At 43.8% G+C, this 20,972-nt stretch overlaps 2 protein-coding genes across 2 annotated transcripts; one reads left to right on the top strand and one right to left on the bottom strand.

The window, feature by feature from the left end:
* The first annotated feature begins 968 nt into the window (after positions 1-968).
* tmem240a (transmembrane protein 240a) lies at positions 969-12,070 on the top strand. The gene is made up of 4 exons (XM_028410397.1): positions 969-1,727; positions 2,089-2,195; positions 4,537-4,745; positions 11,427-12,070. The coding sequence occupies exons 1-4, from the start codon at positions 1,671-1,673 to the stop codon at positions 11,579-11,581; spliced, it is 528 nt and encodes a 175-aa protein (XP_028266198.1). The 5' UTR covers positions 969-1,670; the 3' UTR covers positions 11,582-12,070.
* Positions 12,071-12,873: 803 nt separating this feature from the next.
* Positions 12,874-20,635, bottom strand: LOC114438919 (nascent polypeptide-associated complex subunit alpha, muscle-specific form-like). Its single transcript, XM_028410567.1, has 16 exons — positions 20,375-20,635; positions 19,637-19,713; positions 19,467-19,568; positions 19,317-19,376; positions 19,166-19,235; positions 18,554-18,719; positions 18,335-18,404; positions 18,052-18,207; positions 17,910-17,966; positions 17,685-17,810; positions 17,375-17,499; positions 17,142-17,193; positions 16,992-17,062; positions 16,713-16,880; positions 16,336-16,444; positions 12,874-16,256 (listed from the first exon to the last, which is right to left on the bottom strand). The coding sequence occupies exons 1-16, from the start codon at positions 20,571-20,573 to the stop codon at positions 13,557-13,559; spliced, it is 4,308 nt and encodes a 1,435-aa protein (XP_028266368.1). The 5' UTR covers positions 20,574-20,635; the 3' UTR covers positions 12,874-13,556.
* Positions 20,636-20,972: the final 337 nt, after the last annotated feature.

Genomic DNA, 20,972 nt, shown 5'->3' with positions numbered 1-20,972 from the left:
AGTTAAATTGCATTCATCATTGTTGTTGCAGCTACACCTATGATTGAAACAGTTCAGGTTTCAGCTTCTTTTACTGTTAAATGTTTATATTAGCCCCATTCTGCCCCCTGCAGATTTTAATTAGTGCCTGCACCACTTGTGTTCAGCTTGTGTCTACACAGGGGGAGGCAGGGAAAAAAAACATCAGCAGTGAGCCTGTGGGTGACCAGAGCAGATGTTCCAAATCAACAACAAAGATGAAAAGCATGGCTATTGATAGCTTTCTCTACATTTTACTAAATGATAAAGAAGACAATGTATGTCACTGACTAATATGACACATTTCTGTTTACTTTATTTTTGTAGATGAATTTGAGACATGCTTGAACGGTTGGCCTATTTTTCTTAAATTCTTAATAACATGGCTAAACTGCTCATATTTCAAAGTTTAGAGTGTATTTTAATCTTTGAGTCAGTGAACATAGTATATATGCAAACATATATGTACATATACAAGTACATATAAGCAAAAAAAGGGAAAAATTGAGAAGGATCATTGACAGAGCAGCAGCAATGGCATGTATGATATTGAAAGCAAGGATCTAACACTGGACTCCTGTTTGGGTACACACACAGCAGAACTCAGGCCAGGTAATTGTGGATGCTCAATGCAATTGTGGACAAACGCCATGGTCAGTTAGTTAAGGTAAAGTATGCAGGGAATGGTGTATATGTGTGTGTGTGTGTGGTGAGGGAGGTTATTAAATCACCAGGAGGGTCCCTTACTGGAGCCCAGTGCATCTTGCAGGTATCCACTACAATCAGCCTGTAGGCCTACAGTAAAGCCAGTTTGCAGTTCTTGCCTCTCACACCGCCCACTATATACGCTCTCTTGCGCACACACGCACGCGCGTGCACACGCACGCACACGCTCTCTGGCTAGAGGTGGGAGTGGATGCTCGTGTAGCTGCTGGAAGCCAGGATGGGATAATCATGCGTGTCTGGCTCCGGGCGTTGATGCAGCTGCCGTTGCTGGATTCGGACTGGACTCGGGGCGCAGGGTGGGTCTAGTTCCTGACTGGAGCTATCTGGACCTCATGTCGATGTTATCAAGCATTCCGAGAAAGAAGAGGGCGATGGCCGTGAGAGGAGTTGGTGCAGCTCTGTGAAACATCCAGGCTGAGAGAGAGATCGGCCGTTTTCTCAGATGGAGGACAGGAGTCACCGGCATTAGAGCGCAAACCGGTTTGGAATAACTTGGAAGGGGGGGGAGAGGATACCGAGGCACATTTGAAAGGATATCAAGGAATCCATTCATTTCTTTTCTGTGTGTCTGTTTTTTTAAAACCGGGAGAGAGATAGTAGCGTCTCTGGAAGAAGAAGGTAGCACTTTTGCATCGGTAATTAGAGGACTGCCTCTTTGGATCAAGCGGCAGCCGCAGCCGACTGATCGGGAGGAGGGGGATTACTCGGATGGTTGGATGGAGAGGGCGCAGTGAGGGCTGAGAGAGCGGCTTGTAGGAGGGGACGGAGGGAGACCGGGTAGTTTGAAGGAACGGGGAGCCAGGAGCGGCGCGGCGGCTCCATGAGCGGCTCCTGCCGGGACAGAGCGCCCAGAGCCCACCCGGAGCGTCTCCACTGCCGCGGGTAGAAGCCCGGGCTACAGGACGGCGGCCAGTTTGGAAGTTTTGATGCATATGATCACAACCACCATGATTTTTATGATTCTTGGTGCTTCAGTTGTAATGGTAAGACACCCTCACCTCCCTCAGCCACAGCGGCCAATGCTTCTCTATTCATCACTGAAGCTTGTATTTAATGAGCATTTCATCACATGTAGAGAGAACAGCCTACATTTGAGCAGTCCTATCATTGACATGTGGAAGTGGGTTAGCCTACCTATAATTACCTGCTGTCATAAATAAATAAGTCCGTTTGGAGGCAGGAGTCCTCCTCCTGGAATGGGCAGGATCTGCCAAGACAGTCTTTTCTTCATGCTCTTTTATTATCATTATTATTTAGAGTCATAGTAACGTAAAGAATGACTAGTTGTGTGTAGCCTATGCTGTTGCTTGACATGTCCCAGCTGACTGGCATGGTTCTTTGCAGGCGATAGCCTGTTTAATGGACATGAACGCACTACTGGATCGCTTTCACAACTACATCTTACCGCATCTACGAGGGGAGGACCGCGTCTGTCACTGCAACTGTGGAAGGTAAATACCACCATCCTCTAGAAAATCAGGGATAAACACGGTGTCGTGTGCTCCCGTCTATGTGTGTGTGTTTTTTACCCGTCAACGTTTAATTGTGTGAAGAGGCCTCGAAGATATGTGGCGGTGAAGCCCCGCAGAGCACAGCCTGGAATCAGCCTGTCTGTGCTCCGACACGGCGGCTGCTGTTTTCATACAGGTTTTTATTATTATGAACAGAACAGACAGGCATCGCGCTCTCTCTCTGTGTGTATGTGTGTTCTTTTTTAATGGAAGGAATTCGGTTTTGCTGCATACACGAAGGTGTGTGTCGGAGCCATAAATAGGTAATGAACTATGAGCAATGTAAGGCCATTCAAAAACAATCTGAGCATCAAGTGCGCTGCGCGATCCACACAGGCCTACACGGCGTCGGAGAGAATATAAACCTGCTGGGCCAATTATGAACATATGAGCGCTGAAGTGAGGTGGTTATATGGCTTAAGAAGCGCTGTGTGGCTGACCGCGGCTCATCAGCCTGTACCTGCTGTGTTTGCTGTCACAGTCAGAACGGGTTTGATGTGTGGAAAACAGCAGCAAGACACTCATTAATATATTAATTAGGATTCAGTCATTATCGTTGCCTTTAAACCCACACACCCACACACACACACACAGTGCCAGATTTAGAGTAAGAATCCTTTTATCACACCTGTATTGACCTCTATTAGATCCTGATTGGCTCATGGTCTGCAGGCAACAGTTAGGAGTTGGGATTTTTTTGTGTGCAAGCTGGAACAAAACAGCAGTGTATAGTGTGCATACTGCAGTGAGGGGGTTGATGTGTTAGTTCATAAGATACCTTAAATTCAGAAATGGGTCATCATACACAGATTATTCTTGGGATAAAGTTGTTCTAATGAATGTGATGTGCTATAAAAAAACATAGTGGAGGCAGATTTTGGGATAAAACCGCAAACTGAGCAGTGATTTCTTCATCTGTATCTGTAATGCCACAAAGATAATGCACCTTGAAAATATATATCTACCGGACGGTATGCACAGTCAAACCCTTGGTCTTCCTGTTAGTGTTCAGGTTACTGTAACCACACAGAGTCTTTCACTGACCTGGAAACTCTCCTGAATGAGTCAGTCATCTGTTTTCACACAAACAGCAGAAACGTGGGATACATGGATGAACAGAAGAGAGCTGGGCTTCGCCTTCCTGCCCTTCCATCCATGAGGCATGGAGGTGTCGGGACGCCCACAGTGCTCACCTTATCAGGCTCGAGGACACAGCCAGTGTCATTTTTTTTTTGGCAGCCTCCATGCTCTGATTTGGATACTAGCTGTTGCCTCTCTGCAATATCTGCCTCTGTGGCAGAGGGTATAGACACAGAGTCTTAACCTTAATGCAGTTACTGATGTATTTTGATATTCTTGTTCAAAGGGGAAGGTGCACACATGGATTCCTAGGGTGGAGGTGAACAGAGGCAGCAGAAGGAAAACGTTTAGGGGCTATCGCCACACATTGTGCAAGAAACAAATGTATTGGCATCACTGGGCCTGTGCCTTCAGGGCTTAGTGATGTGGAGTGATGGAGGTTTGATCCCCCATGTGGCTTCTGCTGTAAATCACTTAAGGTACTTAGTGACTGAATTGCTGTAGATTAAAACATCAGTTTAACTTTGACTTTGACTTAACCAGGCATGAACCTTTTTTGTTATCAATGATATTTTTTTGGCTTAAAAAAATACCAGGTTAACATAATATGGGTATAAATAGTAGAACAAGAACAGTCCGCTGATTTTGTGTCCAGGTCTGAAAAATGCAGAATCCATAGTGGAAAAAAATGTATGTTATATTCACACTATTCATTTATATTGTAAGCAATGCAGGAGAGAAACACAACACATGTTACAAACTTAAGTACTCTTATTAGCAAAATACAATACAATTAACACAAAACATGAAAAATTCAAGTACACTTACACTGTTACAGGCAATTAATTACATAAAAGGAATTTTTATGATTTACTCTGAAACGTGCATCTAATCTATATAGTATAGTATAGTTAAGCAGCTAAAAAAAGGGAAGAATCTTCCCAGTGAGGCACCTCAGCTGTCGTCACTGAGAGAGGAAGGCCTCTTTTCATCCTCTGAGCTGTTTCTGCAAATTTAAAATAACAACTCAGCCATAAACTTTTCTGCCTAAAGTGCAGCTTGTGGAGACCCAGGGGTCCCACAGAAGGCTTCAGGGGTTTCCAGCAAAGTGCGGATTAGTGCAATTTTATTAAAATTTAGAAATCTCTGGACACATCTAACACTTCCATCACTTTGCCTGTCTGTCCTCCCTCCCCCCAAGGCATCATGTCCACTATGTAATCCCATACGATGGGGACCATTCGTTGGTGGACTCCTCAGAGAACTACTTCGTGAGTGACAGTGTGACCAAGCAGGAGATGGACTTGATGCTGGGGCTCCTGCTGGGATTCTGCATCAGCTGGTTGCTGTTGTGGCTCGACGGAGTCCTACACTGTGCCGTCAGGGCCTGGAGGGCGAGCCGCTACTACGGTAAGCTGGATGTCTGTTTATCCACTGCAGCTATACACATGAACTTGTGAATTCTTAAATAGAAATCCTTCTCTGTATAGGCTGAATGCACAAAAAGAAAAAAAAACAATTTAAATAATCCTTGTTTGACAGGTGCTGGCAATCTGGTGTTAGCAGAAAGCCTGAATGCAGACATGTCAGCATGTGTATTATCCACCATGTGTCTGCATCTCTAAGCACTTGCCAGGTTAACACAGCAGTTGGTGGAGCTCCGGAAAATGACCTTCCCCCCACTGCTTGGCCCATTTTTGGCTCTTTTCTCTGATTTTTTTCCCCCTCAGTTCATAAAAAACCTCCGAGAAAATCACAGTTAGACCTTCCCACTGTGTGATGAATCATATGCATCAGCTGACAGGACACTAAATTTAAATGGCTTTCTTCATTTTAGGACAGTCTAAATACATTTACGCTTTTTTATGTAAAGTGTGTTTAACCATTATGTATGAGAGAGAAAAAACTCACATGGCAGCTGTGCTACTTACCTCTTATTCTGAGGTCTCATTGGGAACAATGCACTTGTTTAAAGCAGTGAAATAAAATGAAATAAAAACACCTGTTTCCTCTGGATTGCGCTAAATTAGGATTTATCCAGTGTCCATTGATTTAAAAAAAAAAAAACAGATTATTGATCTGTTTTTGGCCTAAGAAAGAAAGTTAGTGTGGCCCCTGTAACAGCGTGACCCTTTTCAGAACTTGCTTTGCATCCCAGAAAATGGAGGCCATCACCCAGCCTGTGGACCTCATTCTCAGTTTCTGGTTACAAATTGCTGGAGAAATCTCTGGATCTGCTTTAAAAATGGCACACTGACCCTCGACAGGTTGTTTTGAGTCCTCTTCTCATCAGGATCCAGCAATTTGACACCATGATCAGTTGGAATTTGTTGTGAATGATTGCATGGACATGTTGCTGGAAGAGATAGAAACAGTGTTATTCATCCATCTGTCATGATCATGTCATAGATCTTGGCAATCAGGTCTCTTATGTGGTGGCGGTGGCGGCGGTCATCTTCTTGGCTCTTTATAAGTGTTGTACTCGTGGATCTTTTCAGATAATAAGCTCTAGAAACAGAAAAAGGACATGAGGACATGTGGACATTTGGAACTAAAAACTTTCAGCATATGTAGTCACTTAAAAAAGTGCACCTGCACTAGCATAATAGCCTCATCTTACTTCTCCTTAGGTGAAAATCCTTATGGCTAAATGTTTATCTGAGCATCAATGAAGATTAATAACACAACATTTAAAGGGTAATTAACTTTACTTAATATAAAGCTAATAATAAGTGTGAGCCTGAGATGCACTGATAGCTGTGAGGCCCACCAAGACCTGCTAATCACTCAAGCAGCTCTGAAAGTGGATCTCAAGTAGCAATCAGGCTTACAATGGGTTAACCAATCAAATAAATGTACTTAAAACCATAAAATCAGTTCTTCAGTTGACGGTCATGCTGTGAAGGTAAATTTGAGTAATCACTGTTCTCTTGGAGAGTATGATTAGCCTAGCAGCAATGTAGTATGTTGATGTTTGATCCTGCACAACAACCAGGCCTTCCAAAACATGCATGACCTTCTCCAGAACTTAAAAAATGTGTAGATGTATCCACCAATCTCTGATGCTATATGTCTCATCATTCTCTCTTGTTTGTTATTGTTATTGTTATACTATCTCCATCACATGTTTCTCAGTCAGAAAAACACGCATCAGCCGTGACAAGTGGTTAATGTTCAATTCAAGATGAATAATAATTAACTTATGTTGCAGATCTTTCTGTAGTTCAGTTCAATTTTACAGGAAACTATACTGCCTACCTGCACAGGAGGCCATTTGTGATGATTTTGTATCTTTTTGTCACACATTGTTGTCAGCTGATGTGTTTTCATTTTAAATCACTGCTTTGAAACTAAAACACATTGGTGTGCCTGTAGCCTTAAAATAATTGTTTGGGGTGTAGCTTTAGTAGAAACTCTAGTTGCCTAGCAACCAGCCACTGCACTGGGCCAGGAAATAAGTCACTGTAAAACTACAACTTGTCATTTTTATATCACAGATGGACCAAAGGTATTGCGATGTGTTAAGGAAACAGAGCTGTAGTGGTGTTGGTAGGGGTATTTTTCTTTTCTTTAGCTTTGGGTGGAACAATGTAATCATAGCATAGACAGAGGATGCGTCACCATTTCTACTTCCATCACTTTTGAGATGCTATCATGACTTCTTCAATCCTGCTTTTGGAGCAGATTGTTGAGTCACGCACGTGTGGATCTTACTGACTGCATGCAGGATTTAACAGGGGGAAGCACAGGTGGAGGTGACTCTTCATTGGGCTTTGAGGGGCCTGCACACCTAAGACAGGTGTTTTGACTTGGTGTGAGCAGAGCTATTGTATGATTTACATAAGGTCACTGGACTAAAAAAATAAAAAAAAAATGGCTGCGCTCCATTTGGCTGTGCAGGAGTAAGGTCAGGAAACCTTTTTAAAAGGAGAGCAGGATGCATATGAGGACGCTGGTACGACGTGGAATCAATATCAGTCAATTAAGTTAATCTTTTCAGAGGCAGTGACTTTTCCACATGAATTCAGCCAAGACAGGTGACTTATTTCCTTTAGATGTCTGTGTCTGTGCTACTGGTTTGTGTGATGTTTAGAACACACAGCTGTCAGTTCAAGTCAGCATGTGTCACGTTGTGTGTGCGTAATAGAAACGGAGTGGAAAGCACACCATACCTGCACAAACAAAGGAGAGCGAGGCAGCCTGAACACGGCTCGCTCTGTGGTTTTATCACAGCTGTGCAGCGCTGTTAACTAACAATGTTACATCTGTCTGAGTAGCCGTATGTCCCTGAGACTCATCTGCCAGTCTCACACAGGGAAATGTGCAATAGGGGATAATGCATTTTTGTAGACCAGGGAGAAGTTAGCATCTCCCTGCATCCTTCCACAAACCTGCAAAGGGATTTTCTTTTTTCTCTGCATGTGGATTATTGCAAAAATATAAACAAACGTTAATACTTTTCAGCAAGATTATTTCACAAATCCCTTTTATAACATAAGTATAATCAGCAAAAGAAACGGCTAATGTTCTAAATAACATATCTGATCTAAAATCAGCCAGAACGGGGAGTGTTAACATGAAAACACGAATTTTATGATGATGCCTTATGCACCTTGCATTAACAACTGTAGTACTTTACATGTATACATAATGTTTGCATGTGAAAATAAGAAAACTATCTATTCACACTGGTGATAGCATGCATGAATAAACAGAACTTTCTGAAAATCCAATGAGAAAACCTGTTTTAATCAAATGTTCCTTTGGTGTGACTAAATAAATATAACTGATATCTGAATACACAAATATACGCAGCAGCCACTAAGACTGGTTCAAACCAGGCTCGGATAGAGACAGAGATTGAGATGTGACTTCACTCCCACCATCTGCTGTGCTGTAGTGAATGCCACAATCCCACATACAGTGTGTTTAAACCCAGCTGAGTGTGAAAGTTGCCTCTTAATTTCCTGTCTTCCGTCAGCACATGCTCTGTGAAATATCTCCTCATTTTCTGTGCTGACGGATGAAGGATGCATGTTAGCAAAAAGAAAAAGAATGCAGCAGATTTAATGAGAGCATGTAGTGTACAGTTATGGTTTAGCAGGGCTGTACAAGCATATATATATAAGGATAAGGTTTCCAGTGAGATTAGCGCTATTATAGTACAGACATGTGAAATCATGACATGGCAGCATGAAATCTGTCACATTCACCTCTGTGTTCCCAGGGAAGATGCTCCATGATGAGCGGACTATTAGCATCCTAGATTACAGTGTTTCTCACAGTCATGATGGGTTTTTTTTAGGATTTTCCCACCTTGCCAGGATCAAACTCAGGCAGTGAAACACTAACAAACGTTTCTTTTGATATTGCAATAATGTTGTTGAAAACAGCAGCAGGAATACTCTACTGTGCACCGAGTGTCGGGGCCAGCCTGTGACGTGGAGGTGGCCTGGATCTTCAGTTTTAAGGATAAAGTAGGTGATATGTGACCTGGATACTGGGACTGCCGTGGAAAAGCTCCTCAGGCAGGATGCAGAGAGTGTCAAGCAGCAATCAGAGAATGACAGTTGATTCTCAGAAGTGCAGCCATTTAGGCTTGTGTCATGTGTTTTTTTTCTGGATTTTATTTGCAGCTGTAATAAACAAGCTGCTGTTTTGCACTGAAGTGTAGACGGGGTTTGCAGCAGTGAGCCAGACAATGCTGTTTTCTTTGGTGCATTGATACAACAGTGAAAAATACATCATCATAAAAAAAACACCCAGGGAAAAGGAAGCATCCATATTCATTAGCAGCATTTATAGAGTAGGGGTTATAGGATTCTTCTTTTGCACTGGGAGGGAAAGCCCCTCACTGCTGTGTGTGTGTGTGGATTGTGATGGTGGTGCTAGGTCAGACCCGTTTAGTCTTCCTGAGATGAGGAGTGAAGGTGAGGCTGACAAAGCGTAGAAGGAAGGGTGTGTGTGTGTGTGTGTGTGTGTGTGTGTGTGTGTGTGTGTGTGGAGGGGATGGGGGACAGGATGGAGATGCTGTCACATCCCCACCCCCACTCACACACACACACACACACACACATCCACACACACTCTCTTTCCTCCCGAGCTATAAATAGAATAAGAGAGAGCAGCTGGAATGGCAAGTGAGAAACACACACACATACACACACAGTGCATTGAGATGCACATTGATTCCCATTGCTTCCTTCTTCTCCTAATTCCATCTCTGGCTCCTCCCTCTTCACTTATTGAATCTACTCCTGGCCATTTCCTTTACATTGCTTCCTGCTGCAACTACATTCTTTCCCCCTCTAATCTTTGATTTGCATGATAGTCTGTTTCACAAAGACACTGGGGATAGAAAAACATCTCAAAAATGGAGAAAGTGATGACTTAGCATTAACACCCCCCACCCCCCTTCACACACAGACACACACACACACACCCGTACCCCTCACCCCTTTTTTGTGCTTCCCTTTGCTCGAAAAGACCATAACAATTGTATCTCTGCCTCCCATTTTCTGCCTCACATTATCATTCCTCCTGACTCCAGCTCCATCTCCATCCTTTTATTCAAATGAGAGAAACCTGTCTTCGTTGCCCCTTTTCCTTTGGATACCCTTCAGAGCAGTCCTTGTGGACAGCATACCCATTCACGGCTATAAATAACTCCCTCTCTCTCTCTCTCTCTCTATTCCTCCTCACCTCACCCCCCCCCCCCCCCCCCCACCTCCACCTCCGCCTCCCCACTCTCCTCTTGCTCATCCTCTAGCGGGGCCATTTGCTATACCGGGTTTGCTGTCTGGGGCTCTCCCCTCCTTCCCTCTCCTCTCTCTCTGCCATCTCTGTGGACCCTGCTCCGGTTTATAACCTGACAAGCATGAATGTCTGCTCCGCCATTCCCCGGTTCATGTTGTACACCTTCACATTCATGAAATCCCCACTTGCCACTGTCCTGCATGATAGCTGCTAATTGGTCAAAGACAGGAGAAAAAAAAGAATCAGTTCTTTTGAGTGTAAAGAAAAAAGGCCAGGACACAGTCACATGTGCAGCAGTAAATGTGAAGGGCAACGCCATGGTGCACTTGAAGAGATTGATACCATTCTCATCCAATATTCCAACACTTCAATCTTTTATCTCGTGTCTGTCACTCTGGCCTCACTGTAGAAAAAAAATCCAACCCCTACTCCCCAGAATTAAAAGTTGTGATGGAGCTGCAGCTGAAAAGACATTAAAAAGCAGCTTTTTCACTCCGTGTGCCGAGTTCATTTCTCTCTCTCTTTTTTTTGTTGCACCCTGGACTCTAAAAACAGAAGACCTGCTTTTAATATTTAAACATGTAAAGCTCCATTCCTCTGCACACTTTGACACTTGGCCATCAAAAAACACATTCAACATTTAGCTCAGATTTCTTTTCAGGTTGAAAAACAGACTCATTCCTATTATAAAGCAGAAAACAGCAGAGCTCAGTCCTCCCGCTTGTTGATGTGTCTTCTCTGCTTCTAACTGGATTTAGAGCCAGAAAACCAGGCTAAGAAGGATTTCACACTATTGTGCGTCTTGATCTCATGAGTGTGTTGTCAAGCTACTCGGCTAGGCCGTCTTCGAAAAGCCGACATTCAGTTGTTTTTTCTCATGTCTGCACATCTGCACAACGAGATTGTTCCTCAACAATACAACCATATAGTCATTAGACCGAGTACAATGGTTGATTACTGTGTCATCTTAATACTTTGTGATGCAGACACCCTCCCTTTATGGAGATGTTTTTACAGTCTTACTGACCCATTTTTATCCAAATAAACATGTTAGTATGTTTAAAATGTAATATAATGTGATAAATTAATTGCAAAACAAATTTTAAATAATAATTTACATAAATATGTCTTTACCACTTGGTTGCCTTTAACATCATCTTGACTTATTTGTATGTAAAAGATGTGCAGTACATCAGAGTTTGGTGCCAAAATGTGGGATTAAATCTTTAATTTATAGCAGATTATGCAGATGTTGCATGTAGTTGCAGGTGAATATGGCTGTGGACTCTCTCTTCTAACCTCCCTGCTGTTGTTTCTTGTCTCCTTCTCTTTCAGATACTCCATCCTGGTCATGGCTGCCCCAATTCTGCAATCTTCGAGACCTCCGTCGCCGAGCCCAGCTCAGACAGCTGGAAGACTCCAGCGGCAACATGGTCCACATCAAGCAGAAGCTCTACCACAACGGCCACCCCAGTCCCCGCCACCTCTGACTCTAAAACAACAACAATAACAACAACAACAACAAAAAACCCAAACAACAAAACCAACAAAAAAATAATCTAGACCACTTCCTTTTCCCCCTAAAACCTTCTGACCCCTCTCCTCCTAAACACTTCACCTCCCAACTTCCTAGCCTGCCCCATGGCCAACTGTTGCCTCAGAGACCCTGGAAAACTGCCCTCCCACTCTTCATACCATGGCCCTCTTAATCCCCCATGACAGGACTTTCTTATGACTAAACACAGTCCCTGTCAGCACTTAAAAAAAAATCCCCAAATGGAGCAAGATGACGATTATTTGTTGCCACTGAAATCTTGTCTTATGTCCATGTCCACCATTGTGGGAGGAAGAAGAAAGAAAAACATTTTTAGGGGGTGTTTTTTCTGTATAGAGACATTTTCTGTGTTCATTGTTAAACTTGGCATGCTCTTTTAGAACAGGGTAAGATGTGGGCAGTGTATGGACCGGGGGCAGCAAGATGGGTGTCATGATATTTTTTTTTTCTCTATCAGGTGGGATGGGGACCTTGTGGGCATTTGGTGGGGCGAATGAGACTGGTGGGTGGGTGGGTTTTTTGTGACGGTTAGACTGCTGCTTCTGTAAATAGTTATAAATATGGGCAAGTGGGATTTAACAGTCTTTAAAAGGGGGGTGCGTGGGGGGGATTTTTGTGTGAGTCGTTTATCAATAGAAAACCTAAAGATGGACTGTGTGGGTAAAGATTATAGGAATGGAACAGAAAGACAAGCCTGTTTGAAAACTGGATGTGAAACCATGTGATTTCTGCTAAAAACACAGATTAATTAGCTTTGTTACTTAGTGAATTAACTGAATGTATTAATTTTTCCTGTAAATATGTGAGGGGGAGGGGAGCGAGTACCGGTTGAGGTTGGGGTTCTCTTTGCTAAATTATCATTGTTTAGTAGTCACGGGAGGAGAAGTAAATGCCAGCCAAGATGAGTCAGTTCAACACACACATATATATACACACACACTGTGCTCAACAGTGCAGTTCAATTTTCTTTATCCAATTCCCTCTCACTTATCAGGAGCAACCAGCCTATCAGCAGAGGGAACCCTCACCCAGCCCCCCCTCGTCCTCTCTGTCCAGACATTGCTGTTGTGAGGATGAAATGTCTGTTTTATTAAAAGTGCCATTGAAGCACAACAGTGACCTCTGATGTTTGATTGTGTCATTCCAATCATACAAGAACATGTTCTCATAGTGAGAGGCTATTTCAGAGCACCAACAAACCAACACGCTGATTATACAGAGAGGTCCTGCTGACAACTTCAGTTTGGTTTATTAGAATTCAAAAAGAAATTTCAAAAGCAGTGACTAACAGTACTTCTGAAATGACTAATGGTGCCAACAAGAGCCAGATGAAACTGAGAAAAGTCCTCCACTATTGTCCAGTGGTACATTATGAGATGTTCCAGAGGAAGACGGGGCACAGAAAAGGACTACTTGTACTTTAATCAAGTATTCTTTAGCAGACACATGTCCTTCAATCATCTTAAATACAGCCTGCCACATGTACACACAACCTGTCCTAACCAGAACAAGTGGTGTTGCCTGTCACAGATAGGGGGAAGGTGTCCTTTTAAACAGGTCTGTAAAAGTAGTAATGACTTCTATTCTTGAATCAATGGCAACTAGTGACATAAAGTGTGTTGTCGAATGAGCATAAACAAATCCAACAATATCAAATTTACAGATTGTAAATGTCCAATGATTATTAAACTTAAAAAAATTGTTGCTAAGAAGGACCGGGCAAGAAAACAAATGGCAATGCCACCGGATTATACCAAACAAAGAATGCTGTCATTTTTATATCGTAGTTAACATCTTTTACTGAGAATAATCATACCAATAGAGGAAAAATCTAAGTCAAGGCTCAGTAGTTTAAGGATTGCATCTCCTTATTTATCTCATCAACATTATCTGATCAAAGCTCTCGGTGATTATTTTGTTGGATTAGATTTGTCACTTGCATCTTTTCTCTGTTTGCCTGCAGAAGGTGTCCCACTCTGTTTGGGTTCTGCTTCTTCGTTGCTGGGAGTTTGAGACGCAGCTACCTCTGTATCTACCTTCGTTTGAAGACGGCTGCTGGGAACAGCTACCAAGTCCTTCTCATCAGGTGTTTCAGTTACCACGGCCTCTGCCTTCTGTGCAGCCTCTGCTGGTTTGTTCTCTACACTCTTGGCAGCAACCTCACAACTTTCAGGTAATTTTACATCCTTTGTAACCACAGCATCGGCCTCTGTGGTTGAGAGGACTTCTTCCTTGGAAACCTCCACTTTCTTGGCAACTGCACTGTCCAAGTCAGACACTGTCTGGGCCAGTTTAGCTACCTCAGAGGCAGGTTCTTCAGTTTGTACAATGTCTTCTGTTTGGATTACTGTACTTGGTGGGACTCCTATTTCAACTGAAACCTCTGTGGCTGCTGTAGGAGCAGTCTCTGCAGGTAAAGGCTCAGTTTCTGCAGTCTCCAAGGCAAAGTCTTCAGCTACAGTCAGTTTCTCTGTGGTTACTGTGGCAATTTCTTGACCAGGTAGAAGTTCTGCTTCCTTGGAAACCTCTGCTGTGCCGACTTCCTTGGCATCAGTCTTTGCAGGTAAAGGCTCTTTGACAGACTCTGTTTCCACAGTCTCTGACAGTAAATCTGCCGCCACAGTCTGACCCTGCTTTGTTACCTCTAAGGCTTCAGTTTCTATGGCACTTTCTGGGGTTGCTTGACTTGGTAATACGTCTGCATTCATGGAAACCTCTGCAGACTCCATAGCAGCAGTCTCTGCAGGTATAGGCTTAGTTTCTGCAGCCTCCACAGCAAAGTCTGCAGCTACAGTTGGCGTATCTTTAGTTACTGATGAGCATGTGGCCTCACTTTCAATTTCTTGACTAGGCAGAAGTTCTGCTTCCTTGGCATCAGTCTTTGTAGGTAAAGGCTCTTTGACAGACTCTGTTTCCACAGTCTCTAACATTAAATCTGCAGACACAGTCTGACCCTGCTTGGGTACATCTAAGGCTTCCATTTCTATGGCACTTTCCGGGGTTGCTTGACTTGGTAATACATCTGCATTCATGGAAACCTCCGCAGACTCCATAGCAGCAGTCTCTGCAGGTAAAGGCTCAGTTTCTGCAGTCTCCACGGCAAGGCTGGCAGACACAATCGGAATCTCTGTGGTTACTGATGAGCATGTGGCCTCACTTTCTATTTCTTGACCAGCTAGAAGTTCTGCTTCCTTGGAAACCTCTGCTGTGATGACTTGTGATTCCTTGGCAGCAGCCTCTGTAGGTAAAGGTTCTTTGACAGTCTCTGTTTCCACTGCTGCAATGGTCAAGTCTGAAGCCTCAGTCTGAGCCTCTTCAGGTACCACTGAGGTCTTAGTTTCTATTGCAATTTCTGCTGCTAGTATTTGTGCTTCGGTGGAGACCGGCACAGCCTCAGTGGCAGCAGTCTCTGTGAGTAAAGGCTCTGTAACACTCTCTGCCACCATTATCTGAGCTTCTTTAGCTTCCTCTGAAGCAGTGGTATCAGTTTGAGGTTCTGCAACTTTATCTGGTTGGTCCTTTGTTTCCTTAGAAACATCTGGTGTGGTGACTGTCAGCTTGGTTTCCTCCAGAGATGTTGCTTCAGTTTCCACTGCAAACTCTAATTTTATGGTTTGGGTTTCACCGGCAGCATCCTCAGTTACTGCAGGTTCAGCCTCTTTAACAACATCTACATCCAAAATCTTTGATTCTGTCTCTACATCTTTAACCACTTCAACAATGTCTGACTGCACTGTAACTTCACTGGTGTCCTTCACAGCCTCCTGTTCCATTGGTTCACCTTCTTTTGTGGCAACTGTCTCCACCTCCTCAGCGAGGGTTGCTATCACATCAGTCACCTTGGCCACATCAGTTGCTATAGATTCAGCTTCCTTTACTATGTTCGCCACAGACTCAGTCACTTGAGCTACATTGGTTACAATATCCTCTGCCATCTTTACAGTATCAGATGCTATTTCTAGTGCAGCCTTAATTTCTTCCGTTTCTATGCCACCAACAGAGGTGATTTCCTGAACAACAGCATCCTGGGCTGCATCCCCTTGACCCTGGATGACATTAGAGCTGACAGAAACTGGTATATCTTCAGCTTTTCTAACTTCTGTTTCCTTTACTTCAGCCAAAACAGAGGCTGGGGCCACAACTGTTTGTGGAATCTCCTCAGACAAGCCCTGGGCAGCCTCCACCTCCTGCAGCATGGGGGCAGCAACACTAGCTGTTTCAACTAGCTCTGCTTCCTTCTGGATTGCTGTTCCTAATGCAGCTGCAGCAAGCTCACTTTCTTTAACTAAAGTGGCTGCCTCTTGAATTATAACATCGGCATGCACGTCTGAAGGTGGGGTGGTTGCTTCTGCCTGAGCAGCACTGCTCATAACATCAAGCAGTGGGAGCATTTGGGTTGTATCTTCGCTTTGTGTAAGTGAAGCAGTCTTCTGAGCCACGATCCCTGCAGCCATTTCCTTAGGGAGGAGTACACCGACCTTGCCAACCCCAACACCTGCTTCCATCAGCAGCCAGTCCATTTTCTGTGCGTGCTGCTTGATGGCATCATCGACCCTTGCGTCAATCATGGCTTCAGTCAAAACTCCATCTTCAGAAGAGTAGGCAGCAGCCTTCACAGAAAACACATTTATCAGAAGCTTATTTTTGGCTTGTAAGTTGATTTTGTATTTTTGTGTCAATTCTATTCACCTGCCAGGCCACACCAAGTTTGGAGATTTCACGACCAGACATGCCATCTGCTCTCTTTGCAATGTCTGAACACTTCTGGCTGTAGTCAAACTTAGCCAGTTTTAGTCTCCTGTTGAGTTCAAGCACAGGAGGTCTGTCATGCAAGCAAAATTTAACTTGTCTCCTGCACTGATTATGTGCACATTTGCTAGATTTAAAGCCATCCTGCCTGCAAGGAGTTAAACAGCAATTCATAAAAGCAATAAATAAGAGTCAGACACCACTGTGGCTTCAGTGTTGAATGCATCACACACATGACTGTGCAACTTGAGCTAGTGGTTCTGCCTCTAGGGACCAATACTTTTCACTTTAGAGTGAAATACAGTAAGAGTACTCACTGTCTCCCTGCCGTGGCAGGACCAAGCACAAATTTGTCGAAATACAAGCGAACCAATCTTTCCCTCTCTTCCAGCCCTGGCAATGCAAAGTTTACAATCTCGTCAATGCGGTCGTTAATGGCCCAGTCAAACTGCTCTGGCTGGTTACTTGCGAGCACCAGCATGAACCTGAGGAAAGGGTAAAAAAAAGACTACTTAGAACAGGCCAGTGACCTTTTCAGTTATGGCGATGACCTTTTCACGCCCAGCCATGCACATCGAATGGAGTGAGATACTAACTTGTTGCTCTGCTCCCCAGTGCGGTACAGGAATGCATTGAGGGTGGCTCGGAGGTCCTCGCTTATTTTTTCCTGCAATGCAAAAATCATGAATATGTAATTTAAAAAAAGGGCATCATCACCATGCATATGGCACTGCAGCTGAACTCACTGTGGCTCGCTTACGCAGGAAGGCATCAGCCTCATCTACAAAGAGCAAGAGGCTGCAGAGAACATCAAAGAGAGAGCTTCATTTTCTTTAGGGCTTTTAATGTAATTAGCCAGCAAGATAGCACCGGCTCTGCATGTCTATCCTACTGAACTTTCAGAGTCAATATTTAACAGCTCCTACACATCATAGAGATAATTTATTGGTCGGTAATGGAGCACATTAAAGTGCCTTACCCTCGCCTGCTGGTGTTGGCCCAGTCAAACACCTTGTGCATGGCAGTGACTCCATCGCGCCCCATGGGTGCTACGTCCCCACCTGTCATTATGGCATAGTCCATCCCTGAGTGGAGAGCCAGTTTCTGAGAGGCAAATGTTAAGATGCTGAATTCATACAGCAACACTTTTATTTAAAATAACACATTTTTATTTACTCAAAATAAGCCACAGAAATATAATGCATATAATGCATGCAGGGAAAAAGACAATCTATACTCTCTATTAAAGGCTCAGAGAGAGTACAGCCCAAAGTCAGATGAAGCCTTACCTTTGCAAACAGAGTCTTTCCGGTTCCAGGAGGTCCGTACATCAGGATGTTTCTGTACAAGCCTTTGTTCTGCCTGGTGTTACGGGTTGCGATGGCAATGTCTCTCACACGTTCCTCCAAAGCTGCCTGTGTGAACCAGATCCAACGGAAGCATTTTTTTAACAGCCACCTCCAGAGCCCATGAATAATGACTGCCTAATATATCAATATGATAAAACCACTCACACTGAGCACCACGCCCTCTAAAGCATCCTGGGGTCTGCTTCTCAGACGCTTGATTGTCTGAAAAGGACAATCACAATCAGGAAAACAATAAAGTCATAGCATGAAACACGCACATGTGAAAACATTTGGATGACATTTTGACCTTGACCGGATGTTTGACGGCTTCTGCAACAGTCAACCTGGAGGTCTCTCGGACCAGTGAGGGTTTGCCCAGACGAGCCTCTACGTAGCGCCCAGCCACGGCTGTAGCATTCCTTGCAGAATACACTCCTGCTGCCAAAAGGGTCAATCCAGCAACCTGTGGAGGAAGAAAAAAAAACACACGTTTTCAAATATGATGTAGAGTATAGCAAATCAGAAGACAACTCTGCAGTCCTCCTGTGGTTTATGTGCGACAAAGCGTGACGGCTCCGACATGGATTTACCGTGGCTGTGAGTCTATCCCAATCAGAGACGAAGGCCCTGAATCCCTCTCCAAACACTGCTCCTGCCGTCCTGCCAGGAACAAAACACAATTATCACACTGACTGCCTCTGCTGCCACTGCAGCCCACTGGGGCTTTTGTTTTAACAGCTACTTTACAGACACTAGAAGAGAATGTTCCAGTTACTCTGAGGATTAAGGAAAAGTCATTTTGGCTTCACCTTATAGATTCCAGGACAGTTTGTCTGTGTTCAGCAGCTTTCAGGCGGATCTGTTCCCTGATCAGATCAGCGTTCTCCCGCTCCACCTGAGCTCGGGCTTTGGCCTCTGCTTCAACCCGAAGCAGGTCATTCTTGTGGCGCAGCTCCATTTCATGCTCAATGGTAGCTGGGAGGTGGAGAAAAGGGACAGCTTATTAACTGTGTGCTTCTGATAACTTCTGACAGCGATAAGCATTCGACCTACTTTCAATCAGTGAGGCCTAAATTAATACTACACAAATACTGGATTGAACAGATTTAAAGATACAGTTTCATTGTACCCCTTGGCTCCTCTGATATGGGAACACATTTTTCTAATTTGTGATGTGTAACATCTTTCTATTGACACTATAGCAACTGTTCCATATAATCAGTGTATGCCGTTTATTGTGCCAGTTGTTTATTGATTCTTATTCTCTGGTGTTGCTGTATCAACAGATTCTGCATCAATACAAGTTAAAGCAGCATTGTTTGTTTTTCCTCCTCCTTCCTACCATAATAATAAAGACTACAATTATGTTTTTACATAATATCTTGCAAGAACGTGTAACTTGTTGTATAACGATATTCTACCTTTCCTCATGGCCTCTTGCTTCATAACAGATTCCTCTTGTTTGCGGATGTTGTCCTCATTCAGGAATTGCTGTAGTTAAATAAGAAATGATGAACACCCTGGTCCAGGTACAGCTGAGGATCATTTTTAGTGCCTGTTTGAAAGGATTACCTGTTGTCTGAGCTGGTCATCATACCTCTGTCTAGCAAGCTTGTCTTGATATTGTGCCCTCTAGAGGTGATACGAAAAAAACACACCAATTTGAGTTTAGGTAAAAACTTGAGATGGATGCACACATATCTGGTTCCGGCATGTCCGTACTGCTTGGTTCTGCTTCGTCTCCTCTGCTAGTGTTTTGCGTCTCTCCTCCCCCTGCAGCTGGATCTGCTCTCCCTTCAGCTGCTCCAGAGCTGCCTCATACTCCTGTTAGGGGAGTTTTGTTAGTATTGTTTTAATTAGAAGCAGAGTCAGGAAATCACAGCATCACCTACTTTCACTTTACTCTGATGCTCCATCTGTACCGTCTGCTCCTGCATACGAGCCAATTCCAGCGCTTCTTTGGCATGTCCTGTGTGAGTAGTATGGTATTTTACTAGCTTTACAAGAAACTGCAACTTTCCTTAACTTGCATGTTTAACTGACAACTAATTAACAGACAGCACAATTCAAACACGCACAAATGTCCAGCACAGTGTAGTGCAGAGCTGTGTCCAATGAAGTGACCATCGTTCAAAACATGCACGTCCTCAGCATGACAGGCACAGAGTAAAAATACCCCATATACAGTGCACAGCATAAAGCATGCTCATGTGCACATACTGACAGGAGGACATGATGTGTGGGACAGGTGAGAGGGGCTGAACTGAACAGGGACACTTTGTTCTTCTTGGCTCACATGCCACGCCCCCAAAACTCTGCTGCACCGAGACAAGCAACTGATCAGCCTGCACACACAGTTCCATTAAATCAAATTAAACTAAATGTTATCGATCTTATCTGACAGGTGCATGCCGACCTGGCACTTACAGTGTTTACACTTACAACAGTTTTCAGTAAATTTGCAACTACTAATTTGATTTAAAGTTTGATATATTGCATGGTATTCAGGCCAAAATGGAAAAGATTGGGGAAAGTTTGTCCACCGCTGTGAAGAACATTTGTAAATATCACTTTTTCACCATAAGAATTGGAAAATAGGAGGAAAATGTAACTATAAACTGAGCACACACGTGATTTGTCGAGCTCCCTTGCAGCTTTTGCAGCTCTCTCCAGCCCAGTCGGGTCAAAGTTGCTCCACTTGTCCCCGGGTTTGTCTCCCCCCCGACCTCCCGGTGCTCCACCGGCCCCTTCTGTCGGTGCATCAGGTAGGATCTGCTCCTCCGCCGGCGGAGGGCTGGAGCCCTTCCCCCAGCCGAACAGCCACGACATGCTGCCTCTGTCGGTGTCAATCCCACAAACTGAAGTTTGAGATCTAAGTGGGAGCTTCTGTACTGTGGTCCATGCTTATTGGACAAGAGTATAGAAATAACTTCCGGTCAGAACTTTCAAAATAAAAAAATAATAATTTGAATTTATTTAGAAACAGTTTGTGTAAATGAAACGATAGAGGAGGATGGTGATAGAACTACTCACTGTTTCTCTTATATCATTTACATCATTTACCCCAATATTATTAATTTCCAATATTATTAATTTAGAGCCACCTGAAAGCTTTTATTATGAAAGGCCGTGGGCCTTCGCATCCGGTCAGACAAACATGCAGCAGCGCGCATGACAGACGCAGTACATGATAGTGATATAATATATAACCTGTATGCTCCAGAAGTG

Source organism: Parambassis ranga, chromosome 7 (genome assembly GCF_900634625.1).
Source record: "Parambassis ranga chromosome 7, fParRan2.1, whole genome shotgun sequence".
Taxonomy (NCBI): Eukaryota; Metazoa; Chordata; class Actinopteri; family Ambassidae; genus Parambassis; species Parambassis ranga.
The sequence above is the reverse complement of the archived record's forward strand: the minus strand, read 5'-3'. Positions and strand labels throughout refer to the sequence as shown.

Bases quoted from the DNA above. Each gene is read 5' to 3' on its own strand.
- tmem240a (XM_028410397.1), top strand. From the start codon at position 1,671: ATGCATATGATCACAACCACCATGATTTTTATGATTCTTGGTGCTTCA. The intron at 2,196-4,536 runs GTAAATACCACC...CCTCCCCCCAAG, and splicing joins TGTCACTGCAACTGTGGAAG to GCATCATGTCCACTATGTAA. The intron at 4,746-11,426 runs GTAAGCTGGATG...CTTCTCTTTCAG, and splicing joins GAGGGCGAGCCGCTACTACG to ATACTCCATCCTGGTCATGG.
- LOC114438919 (XM_028410567.1), bottom strand. From the start codon at position 20,573: ATGTCGTGGCTGTTCGGCTGGGGGAAGGGCTCCAGCCCTCCGCCGGCG. The intron at 19,714-20,374 runs GTGTGTGCTCAG...CTACTCACACAG, and splicing joins AAGGGAGCTCGACAAATCAC to GACATGCCAAAGAAGCGCTG. The intron at 17,063-17,141 runs GTGAGTTCAGCT...TTTGCATTGCAG, and splicing joins TCCTGCGTAAGCGAGCCACA to GAAAAAATAAGCGAGGACCT.